This window comes from Colobus angolensis, unplaced genomic scaffold, assembly GCF_000951035.1.
Source record: "Colobus angolensis palliatus isolate OR3802 unplaced genomic scaffold, Cang.pa_1.0 Scaffold309, whole genome shotgun sequence".
NCBI classification, from domain to species: domain Eukaryota; kingdom Metazoa; phylum Chordata; class Mammalia; order Primates; family Cercopithecidae; genus Colobus; species Colobus angolensis.
In genome coordinates, this window is record NW_012116366.1 from 1,676,645 (window position 1) to 1,688,891 (window position 12,247).

The following is a 12,247-nucleotide window of genomic DNA, read 5'->3' on the forward strand; positions in this document are numbered from 1 at the left end:
CAAAAAAAAAAAAAAAAAAAAAAAAAAAAAAAAGAATTTTTCAAGACTTCCATAGTTGTTCATCCATGACAGCATAATTGTACCTAGGCCAGTACAATCCCTGATTCTAAAACAATCTCCGATCAAAATTAGCAGCTTTCTCTTTTTTCTGGATGTGATGACCCTACCCAGAATACATTGATTCATTTAGTTAACACATCATGTATGAAGAAGGTCTATTCCTTAAAACAGCGAATTGCAGCATGTCTGTGTTCTAAAGGGTCTCTATTCTTTCTGTAGTGCTGTAAGTTAAAGTCGTTTCAAATTCCCAGTTTCTCAATAAAGGTGTGTGTATTCATGTGTTTTAAAGCATATTACATGTGTATATGTGACACTTGGAAAACGGAGTTGAAGGTAAGGAAAAGAGAATTTGGACTGGTCAAAATTGTAAACAATATCATTTGGTGTAACAAAGACCTAAAAATACTCTGGCACTTTATCATTTAAAAAAATAAGAGTTCTCCGGCCGGTGCTGTGGCTCACGTCTGTAATCCCAGTATTCTAGAATGCCCAGGTGGGTGGATCACTTGAGGTCAGGAGTCCAAGACCAGCCTGACCAACATGGTGAAGCCCCATCTCTACTAAACACACAAATAATTAGCCGGTGTGATAGTACGCGCCTGTAATTCTAGCTACTCAGCTAACAGAGGCATGAGAATTGCCTGAACCCAGGAAGTGGAGGTTTCAGGGGGCCAAGATCATGCCACTGCACTCCAGCCTGGGCGACAGTGGAAGATCCTGTTTCCAAAAGATATGTATTATAAAATATGTTTATAATATATTATATATAAAACATATATATATATATATATATATATATATCCCAAAAAGCAAAGATACTAGAATGTACATTGATATTTTATTGGATTCTGTTACTAGGTAACTTTATGACATAATTAAGACACTAATCAGCAGTAAAAGTTTTATATTCTAAGCACTTCCTCTAAATTCAATAAAATGCCTACTTACTATTAATCTTTTCATGTATTTTCTATTAGGATTATAGTTAATGTGGCAAGATGCATCTTTGTAATCACATTTACATTTCTCTTTAAACATGACATAGTAGTCAGATCTTATTCTCGTGTTTAACTTGTGTCTATATTCAACTAGATTGGCAGCTTCTGCAATGACTCTGCACTCTCTCACCAAAGGACTAATGAAGGACCAAACAATCCCCATCTCCAAATCAAAACAAGGCTTGCTTTGTTTAGTTTTTTCTGTCAGTACATCTACATTTAAGTTCTAAATTCCAAAAACAGGTATTTCAGACCCTCCAAAATAACTAATCCGAGTATCTCTTTTATGAAGCTATTCTGGGTGGAGGGTAGACTGATTACAATAGTTATTAGGTAGCAGTTCTACAGGTTCCTTTGTACTCACCTCAATTTTAGCTTTTCTACATTCCCAACCCAAGTCCTGCTTTCTATATGCAAAATTCCTCAAAACTAGGGAAAACTTTTCCCAAAACCTAGCACAGACCTGGGCACATACATACAAGTATTCAATAAATATGAGTAAGCCTGGTTAACCCTCGTTAATTCCCAATAGGATATGAGTGTTTTCTACCAGCAATGTTACCTGCAGAAGGAATGGTATCTCCTACAGAACCAGGGTCTCGCTTTCTTTTCTTAGGTAGTTTTGTTTTGCAAAGTTGCTCAAAATGAATCTGCATAGGACTGTCCATGGTAAGGAAGTTACACTGTAGCAGACCGCTTAATGTAGTAGCAGCCATTTCTCGAACCTGTAGATATAATTATTTCTATTAGAACTGACATTCTAAGTCTGAGGGAATAATGGAGGATAGGGGGTAGTGTGGGAACTGGGGTGAAGACCTTCCCTGAAATTGCATGCAAATTTTGTGTATGCTCTTTGGCAGTTTCTTAATAGAGATTTCAGCAGATTCTCAGAGTCTGTGGCCTCATAATGGATAAAAACTATATTAGGGTTATGAGCATAAACTTTTACCTCTTTTAGAAAAATTAAATTTCTCCATAAATTATCTTCCCTACTGATAGCTCTCATCAGGGCTATAACTGTAAAAGCAGTGCCAGAGCCTGACATTAAGATCAAGTTTTCCCAGACTACATCTCTGAAGGCCACTGCCTTAGGTATTTTTGTTAGTAACAAAGCACAGACCAACCTAATTTCTGTAATTGGCATACACCATAGAGACTTATATCCTGTTTAATTCTTATGAATTTCACAGGCTGCTGTCAGATTATAAACACAGTTTATACAAATACTAAATGAAGCGTGTACACAGTTCATTTCAAATTGGAATGGTAACTCAACTTTTGGGGAAAAAAAGCAGTAAAAAGGCATCGTTTCACATATAAATCACAAACATTTATGTTTAATGTTCATAATACATAATGATAATTGTAAAAACAGATGTTTTGCCCTGTTGTATTCCTTCAAAAGCTTTTCCGTAAGTTTATCATCATAGTCTGTCGAGTACACAGCGTTCTTTCCTGCGTCCGTTACACTAGCATATGAAATACATTCTAAAATGTTTACTGGTTGCACTATTTCCTATAAAGCTTATACGCCATAATTTGTCTTTTCTTTTTCTTTTTTAAGACGGAGTCTCGCTCTGTCGCCCAGGCTGGAGTGCAGTGGCGTGATCTCGGCTCACTGAAAGCTCCACCTCCTGGGTTCACGCCATTCTCCTGCCTCAGCCTCCTGAGCAGCTGGGACTACAGGCACCTGACACCACGGCTAATTTATTTTTTTGTATTTTTAGTAGAGACGGGGTTTCCCCAGGATGGTCTCAATCTCCTGACCTCGTGATCTGCTCACCTCGGCCTCCCAAAGTGTTGGGATTACAGGTGTGAGCCACCGCGCCCAGCCTCCAAAATTTATTTTCATAATTAACTACTGACTAGATTGCTTTCTTATTTTCAGTACTATGCTACAAATATTTGTAATTTGTGTAACTTTTCATATTACAGTATATATTTTCACTCTGTGTTTTTAAGTTTTTAGTTTTTGTAGAACTGGGTCTCACTTTGTTGCCCAGGCTGGTCTCCAACTCCTGGGCTCAAGCAATCCTCCTGCCTTGGCCTCCCAAAGTGCTGGGATTACAGGCGTAAGCCTCCGTGCCCGGCCTGCAGTGTATTTTCTTAGAATAGATTATGAAAATTGGGATTAGTAAATGTAAAGATATAAACAATTTTACTGTTAATTTTATGGCTATTTGTTGCTTTTCAAAAAAGCCAGTGCTAACATATAATGACACAAAACTTAAATGTGAACTACCTGTTATACCTTACACTGCTTTTCATTACTACACATTTTTGTTTTGTGAGGGGAGGAAAACACTAAATTAGGAGTAGGTAAAAATGCCTCATTGTTTCACCTTTGCATTTTCCTGGTCATTGGGAAGTGTGACTTTTTATTGCTTATAGCATGTAGTGTCATTAAGTGTATACATTATTACAATACCACTACCACTCTAAGTAGTCAGATCTGTGCATGTTTTGATGTGACACCTATTAACTCAAAGGCTTAGAGAGTCATTTCTGCTTCTATTATGTTCCTATAAGTAATATCCAAATCCACTTTCTCCTAATTTATTTTTTAAAATGCGGAAGGGGGCGGGGGTTGGCCGGGCATGGTGGCTCACGCCTGTATCCTAGTACTTTGGGAGGCCGAGGTGGGTGGATCACCTGAGGTCAGGAGTTTGAGACCAGCCTGGCCAACATTGTAAAACCCTGTCTCTACTAAAACTACAAAAATTAGCTGGCTGTGGTGGCAGGTGCCTGTAATCCCACCTACTCCGGAGGCTAAAGCAGGAGAATCACTTGAACACAGGGGACGGAGGTTGCAGTGAGCTGAGATCGCACCAAGGCACTCCAGCCTGGGCAAAAAGAGTGAAACTCTGTCTCCAAAAAGTGGGGGAGAAGGTGAGTCTCTTTACTATAACAAAAATATACTGTAATATGAAACATTTTAATTTTTAATTTTTCCCTTACTCTAAATTGCTAACAAATGATCCCCAACACCTCCAACTGATTTATGCCGTTTTCCAGTGATACGGTCTATTTCTGAGATATATTACTCCAGGGTACATGTCTATAATTAATTAACTTTAAAAAGTGAGGAAAGAATATATTTAGCCTTCTCAGCTAAAAACATACTCTTTTCCTCTATTTCTAATAATTTTCCTTTAAATACAGTAAGGTTTCTTTAAACAGTTCTCATTTAGATAACATTGTTTCTCCCCATACTATCAACGAATAGAAATTAGCAAATTATTACTGCTTTTTGATACTACATGTTGCTTTAAAAAATGATAGTTTTCACGAACATCATGGTTATGTTTACATAACAGCTATGTTTAAACCTCTATATGGAAGAAAACATAAAAATAACTTATAAGGCCAAGGCGGGTGGATTGCTTGAGCCCAGGAGTTTGAGACCAGCCTGGGCAATATGGCGAAACCCTGCCTCTACAAAAATACAAAGGAATTCGATGTGGTGGCGAGTGCCCACTGTCCCAGCTACTCAGGAGGCTGAGGTGGGAGGATCACTTGAGCTCAGGAGGCAGAGGTTGCAGCAAGCCGTAATTGTGCCACTGCACTACAGCCTGGACAACAAAGCAAGACTCAGTATCAAAAAACAAACAAACAAACAAACACCCCACCATAAAAATGTTCTAAAAGAAGCTCCTAAAAACATTTTTAATGCAAGTGGTATAATAATTAAAGTTAGGAGACAATGACAAGGTTTCAACCTTTCCACTCCTTTATGTTAGTTTTTAAAGAATACAATAAGAAATTAGAAAAAAAAAAACCAAAATCACAGCTGTAAATATTTTAATTGAAGCCTGTTAAGAGTTGTTATAACCAGTCTGCGAGTACTACTGGGACTAGAAAATAATCCACTCTCAGAATGTAAGAAATATAAATAGGCTCATTAGGAAGGTAAAGAAATTTCCATTTCTACTTTTCCTGTGAGTAAAATCTATTTTCAACTCTAATAAGTATATAAAATACTGTGAGTACTTTACTGTAAGAAAAAACTATGAAGTCCATAAAACAAGCAACATTTTCACCAAAAATTCAGTTATATTTTCTTCCTTAATGCCAACTTAAAAAGTAGTATCTCATACCATATTTACTGCCAACATGCTTCTTACATTAGGCTGTATGGGATAATACATTATCTTTTTGTACAAAACATTAATGCAACCTCACCACAAAGTTATCTTTAATTTCTCTATCAAAGAAAAACAAAAAAAGGACAGCAAACCTATCTTAAGTCTACTGGATAGCAGCGTCTATGTGTAGATTTTTACTTCCTTTGAAACTGCCATCGTGCACATTCTCATTAAGTCCTTAAAAATCAGTACAACTAGTAGGACAATTACAGTTATCATCCCCAATTTCTCATGGTTAAGAAAACTTGGGTTCACGAGTATTATTTGCCCAACTGCAAAGAAAACAGAATGAAAACGTGCCCAATTTTTCTTCCATTTGTATTATAAGGAATCATGATTAGGGTATCAAAATTACTCACATAGGGCGACGTTAAAATTAAATTTACTTTTATTTAATTTTTTTGAGTCAGGGTCTCACTCTGCTGCCCAGGATGAATGCAGTGGTGCAATCACAGTTCACCACAGGCTCAACCTCCAGGCTAAGCAATGCTCCGACCTCAACTATCTGGATAGCTGGGACCACAGGCGTACACCATCACATCTAGCTAATTTTGGTACTTTTTGTAGAGACAGTCTTGCTACATTGTCCAGCCTGGTCTTGAACTCCTGGCATCAAGTGATCTCACTGACTCAGTCTCTCAAAGTGTTGAGGTTATAAATATAAACAATTGCACCTGGCCACAAATACTTATTAAAAAGGGAACCATGATGGTTTCTTTAAATTGACTGAATTTCCATTTTCTATAACTTAAATTTTACCTCTAGTTGTTCATCCTCCAAAAGACTTATAACCAGCCACCTGATATCTTTAACTGCATCTTCATTGTTTAGGAAAATAAAGAGGTTATAAAATACCATGGTCTGGAGGTAGGTCAGTATTGTGTATCGTGCATGCCAAGAACTGCTTCTTGCTGTCTGTGAATGAGAAATAAACGATAAAGCAGTACTGACGAGAACATGAGGTGACAGATAGTGACATTACATACAAACAATGTAATATTCTAATTTAACTCTATTTTCACAGCTACAGCTAGGACAAGCTCATCTCATATTTCCTTATAAATAAAAGGTTGAATGAGGCCAGGTGCGGTGGCTCATGCCTGTAATCCCAGTACTTTGGAAGGATGAGTGAGGTGGGTGGATCACCTGAAGTCAGGAGTTTGAGATCAGCCTGGCCAACATGGTGAAACCCTGTCTCCACTACAAATACTAAAATTAGCTGAGTGTGGTGGCAGGCACCTGCAATCCCAGCTACTTGGGAAGCTGAGACAAGAGAATCTCATGAACCTCGAGGGCGGAGGTTGCAGTGAGTAGACATGGTGCCACTGCACTTCAGCCTGGGCAGCAGAGCGAACTCTGTCTCAAAAACAACAACAAAAATACCCATACAAAGGTAAAAGTCAATTTCACAAGAGATAATCAGTCATGATTAATGGCTCCTAACTCCTCTGAGGATGGCACATTATTTTACTTTTGGTAGCAGCAGTATGGTCTGGAAAGCAAATGATTAACAACTACTAAATTCTACTACAAAGAAATACCACTGGAGGTTGTTGAAAATATTTTCCAGTGTGTTACCAAATTTAAAATGAAAGCTATGGGAAGACGTCCACTTCTATATAACATGTGTAATGTCTGGAAAAAGCTGACCATACGGTATACTAACAATGCAGGCAGAGAATGTATAGTCAATATAGGTCTCTCTAGAATAGACCAGGTAACAGAAGTGAGCAAAACAAAGGAGAACTGGTAGAAAGGAACCACCATCCCCCTTCCTCATAAGCACTTTTTATCCAAAGCACTTAATAATGAATTAGCTCTCTGCATATTTTTGGCTTGAGTGACTTGCCCAAAGTCACCGAAGGCGGTGGCAGAGCCAGGCACAGAATCTAGGTCTGTTTCTTTGGTCAATATATATGTCTTCTCTTATACTAAAAGAAAATTCAAAACAAAAGCCAGGCGCTGTGTGCACTGCAGCTGACTGTGAAATTCTTAGAATGGTAAACCAAAATCCTAATCAAATGACATAAATAGTATAAACACTCTTACTTGTTTTAGCACCTGAAGTACCAAAGGCACTTGATGAGGGTAAAGCAACCCCTGAGACATTAACGATAAACATAACTTTGCATCTCTTTTCAGTTCATCGTAGCTATTGTCATTTTCCACTGGGGCAATCTAAAAAACAATGTAAAAAGGACAAAAAGGGAAAAATAATTGCCAGTAAGTACAAAGGCATCCTACATGAGAGATAACAGATCTTTACTTTAAACAATTTTTATGGAAAAGTTCAAACATATAGAGAATAGTAAAATGAACCCCCATGAGCCAATCACCTCTTCAATAATGACAAACTCATAATCTTTTGTTTCTTTTTTTGCTCCGCTCTGACTCCCATTCCCCAATGAAATTATTTGAAGCAAATCCCTATTTTATCCTAAATATTTTATTATATTATTTCTAAAAGGTCTCTCAAAAACGAATCATGTAATGGACATCATCACACATAAAACTTCATTACAGTTATAATATAAAACATGTAGTAGTACTCAGATTTCCCCAATTACCACATTCATGTGTTATTACAACTGGTTTTCTGAAATCAGGTTTAAGATAATGACCATATATTGTACTTACTTCGTATGTTTCATAAATCTCTTTCAATGGATATATTCCCCCTACTATCTTAAAATCCCTTGCTCTGTATTTTTTTCCTTGAGAAAAAAGGCTGTGTCTGTTGTTTTGTAGTTTCCCCCACTGTGGCCTTCCCTGACTGTATCCCTGCAGTGGTATTCCTTGGCCCCAGGAAGTCTTATAAATTGGCTATTAGATGTAAAGGTCTGACTTTATTGAAGTTTACTTTTTTGGGCACAACGTAAGTGGCACTATGTATTTATTTCATTGATATTTAGTTTTGTCTTTCTGTGATAATCCATTACAAAAAGAGAGATTTGCGAAATGGTCATTCCTTCTTCATAATTAGCTAGAATACTTATATATATACAAAAGTTTTCCCTCATTCCGAATAATGATTTCCCGTCTGTCCTCCAAAAGTAAGTAACAATTTTTAAAAGATTATCATTATGAATTCCAACAAATCTGATGGCTATAGCCGCTGTCATTCTTTTTTTTTGAGACAGGGTCTTGCGCTGTAGCCCAGGCTGATGTGTAGCGACACAATCGTGGCTCACTGCAGCCTCAACTTCCTGGGGTCGGTGATCCTCCCACCTCAGCCACCTGGGTAGCTAGGACCACAGGTACGCACCACCGTGTCCAGCTAATTTTTTTTTTTTGTAGAGACAGACTCTCACTGTGTTGCCCAGTTTGGTCTCAAACTCCTGGGCTTGAACAATCTTCCTGCGTTGGCCTCCCGAAGTGCTGAGATTACAGGCATGAGCCACTGTACCCAGTACCCGTATTTGTTTTCATGAAGAAATCAGGTTTGTCTGGTACCATACTTGATTATGAATGTATGCTGTTTAATGCCTTAAATTCATTTTAAATATTTTAAAAATACACCCTTGCACATTCAGTAGGGGAAAGTTTTAACAAAGTTTGCTAAGGGACTCTGGGGTGCTAAGTTGGAGGGATCTCATGAGGCCAGCATGGATAATAGCAAGATCCTGTCTCTACAAAAAAAAAAAAAAATTAGCTCGGCTTGGTGGCACATGCCTATAGTCCTTGGGAGGCTGAGGTGGGAAGACTGCTTCAGCCCAGGAGTTCAAGGTTACAGTGAGCTATTATCACACCACTGCACTCCAGCCTGGGTGACAGAGTGATACCCTGTCTCTTAAAAACAATAACGTTTGCTAAGGGAAATTATTTCTATCAAACACTGGACAAACTATCATAGTGAATTAATACACTCAGCTTTAAACTGTTGTTAAAAAAAATTATTCTGACATTTGTTAAAATCGAAAGGAAAACTTTATTCAGAGACATCAGGGGTAGGGGGATTCCTCCTAAACCAACTTAACAGGATTCCTGCAAAAGGCAGAATAGGTTGATCAGATACCAAGGGTGGGGGATTCTTTCTAAACTAAATTAGAGACAGTCTTGCTAAAACTGGACCAAAGACAGACAGGCCAAAGCCAGCGCCCAAGGATGAGCTCTAGTCAGAAGGAGGGCTCGCTCAGAGGGGCTGACTTAAGTTTGCTCAAGGAGAGTCTTTGTCATAACGAAGGCATGATTCAGTTCTTTTTTGTTACGGGTATTCAAAGATATTTCATAATGCCAAGTTTTAAATATTTTACCTCAGTTAAATATAATCCTTGGTATTTTAGAATAAAAATTATTACTTTTTGCAAATTAAAACCATACTGAGTTATATGTTTTCACCTGTCCTACTGGGAAAAATCAGGATGTTTAGTATCATACTGTAAAAGTGAGTCTCTGAGGAAATAACCAATAAAGAAGGGTGTGGAGCAGCGTCTAGCAAAAGCACACATTCATTTACTTTCTACTGGCAATGTGTGTCTACCCTCCTATCTCAAAGATACACTGGCAAACATAGGAAATGACTACACAAAGATGTACATTGTAGCACTATTTCAAAAGCACAACACTGGAAATAATTCAAATATCTATTGGATATGGAGAGTGTCTGGTTAAATACATCCTTGTAGCTTAGATATCCTATCATATGAAGCATTCCTATTGTTATAAAGTAATCCCTTAAAAATCTCTTCAGAAAACAAGCAAAAGCAAAATGAAATAAGCGAACCTCACTGTTTATCTGGCTGGCAGAGACATACTTAGAGCAGTGACTTTTAAAAACAGCGTAATATATGCTTTGTGGCATGTACAAAAATCAAATTTAGAGTAACTGTCAACAGGAAGCAAGAGTTTCCACATGAGAGGTAAAAGATATAAAAATGCAAGTGGTTAAATAAAATCTTAGTAATCCCAAATCTGAATTGAAAATGTCAGTACAAGCTATCTCTCTTTAGAAAATGTGCCCAGAAACACTAACCAACTGAGTAACAGTGAATATCCCTTGAGCCCGGGAGACTGAGGCTGCAGTGAGCTATGATCGTGCCACTGCACTCCAGCCTGGGTGACAAAAAAAGGAAAAGGAAATAACACTGAACATTAATTATTGAACATCAATTGGTGCGATGTCAGAGCACATTATTTTTTAATCCCTGGTATGTGACCAAAATTACTTTATGAATTTAATTCAATCCCAGTAGGAATTGTGTTTATAAAGGTTTAAAAAAATTACAGAAGTATAAACTTGACAAGGAGATTCAAAACCCTGCCTTGGTGTGGGTGAGGAAGAATATGGTTGAAGTAATTTAACCACATCTCCAAAATGGCAGGACATCCACAGAAAAGTAACTTAAGTTGGAAAATAAAAAATGAGCAGTATAAGGGTATTTTTTTTTTTGAGACGGCGGTCTCGCTCTGTCGCCCAGGCTGGAGTGCAGTGGCGCAATCTCAGCTCACTGCAAGCTCCGCCTCCCGGGTTCACGCCATTCTACTGCCTCAGCCTCCCTAGAAGCTGGGACTACAGGTGCCCGCCACCACGCCCGGCTAATTTTTTTTGTATTTTTAGTAGAGACGGGGTTTCAGCGTGTTCGCCAAGACAGTCTCGATCTCCTAACCTCGTGATCCGCCCGCCTCGGCCTCCCAAAGTGCTGGGATTACAGGCGTGAGTTACCGCACCCCGCCAGGGTATTTCTTTAGAGACAAAGAGGTGTGCAAAAGCTTAAAAGTAGTGAACGTGGGCAGGGCAGAGTGGCTCATGCCTGTAATCCCAGCACTTTGGAGACCAAGGTACAAGGATCACTTGAAGCCAGGAGTTTGAGAGCAGCCTAGTTCCAGCTACACAAGACACTGAGGTGGGAGGATCACTTGAGGGCAGGAGTTTGAGGCCATCCTGGACAACATAGTGAGTTATCATCTCTTTAAAAAAAAAAAAAAAAAAAATGCAGATACATCTCTTTTGCCCAGCAATTTTATACCTAGGAAGTATCCTACAAATATGCTCACATGTGCAAGATACTTAAGAACAGCCAGAGGTTCCATCAACAGAAAACTGGTTAAATTTTTAAATGATGGTACAATTTAGTCATAAAAAGAGGCAATTTTGTGTAATGATATGAAAAGATGGACATGATATACTAAGTTAAAAACCAAAATCACTTTGCAGAATTAAGTAATTGTTATTCATAAAACAATTTCACAAACACATTTGTAGGGTATAGCAGAGACACATTCATAGTCAAAGGTATAAAAGGACATACACCAACAAAGTCAGGGTACACATGGTAAATACTCAACAGTTCACATCTCTAGGCATTACAGGTGGAGTTGTTTTCCTGGTCATTTTATTCACACTCATAGTAAATATGAGGTGATTTACAGTTTGGGTAGTTAACTGTGGTATAAAAAAGAAGATACTCATTTGCTGGCAAGGTCTATTACCACCAGAATTTAAGATGACTCACTCGTCTGTTGAATCAGCAGTCTCTCCTCCTACCATTATGGAAAAAATGTGTTTTTCTAATGAAGTTAAGACACAATACTCTCAAGTACAGCATGGGTGAAAATGTTCTACTAAAAAGAGTAAAATCCTAAAATCCAATAGATAAATTTCACCAGATAGATTATATACTAAACTATGTTAACCAGTAGAAAATGCGGTTCATTTAGTTAGCAAAGGAATTACCTTATATTTTTCTCCTGATTATTGAAAAAAAGTTTTTCTAAAGAAATACCATCAATGTGAGGTGACTGTATCCAATGTACCACAACATCTGTACATTCTTCTCTAAGTTTCACATATGCAAAACTACAGTGGTGGATTTTGAGGAGCATTTTGAAGTTTGAAACTTAGGATAAAATACCTCTCCTCCCTCCTGACCACCACCATTTGAGCCCTTAATTGTTCCAAATTAAAATTCAGTTAAAGACCAGTAAAATAATAATATAAGTATGTACTTTACGACTGTGCTTTCTGCTTTCCAGGTATATCACTTCATCCTTCTAACAATTCTATGAGGGATACTGATATTAAACTCACACTCTTTATATAGGAGA

At 37.9% G+C, this 12,247-nt stretch overlaps 1 protein-coding gene across 1 annotated transcript in view; it reads right to left on the reverse strand.

The window, feature by feature from the left end:
* Positions 1-12,247, reverse strand: part of PSME4 (proteasome (prosome, macropain) activator subunit 4) — a 106,423-nt gene that overhangs the window by 3,613 nt on the left and 90,563 nt on the right. The window contains exons 42-44 of the mRNA XM_011950578.1: positions 7,253-7,381; positions 5,963-6,118; positions 1,621-1,783 (exon numbers count right to left, since the gene is read on the reverse strand). Of these exons, the coding sequence (XP_011805968.1) occupies positions 1,621-1,783; positions 5,963-6,118; positions 7,253-7,381 (448 nt within the window). The remainder of the gene's footprint in view (positions 1-1,620; positions 1,784-5,962; positions 6,119-7,252; positions 7,382-12,247) is intronic.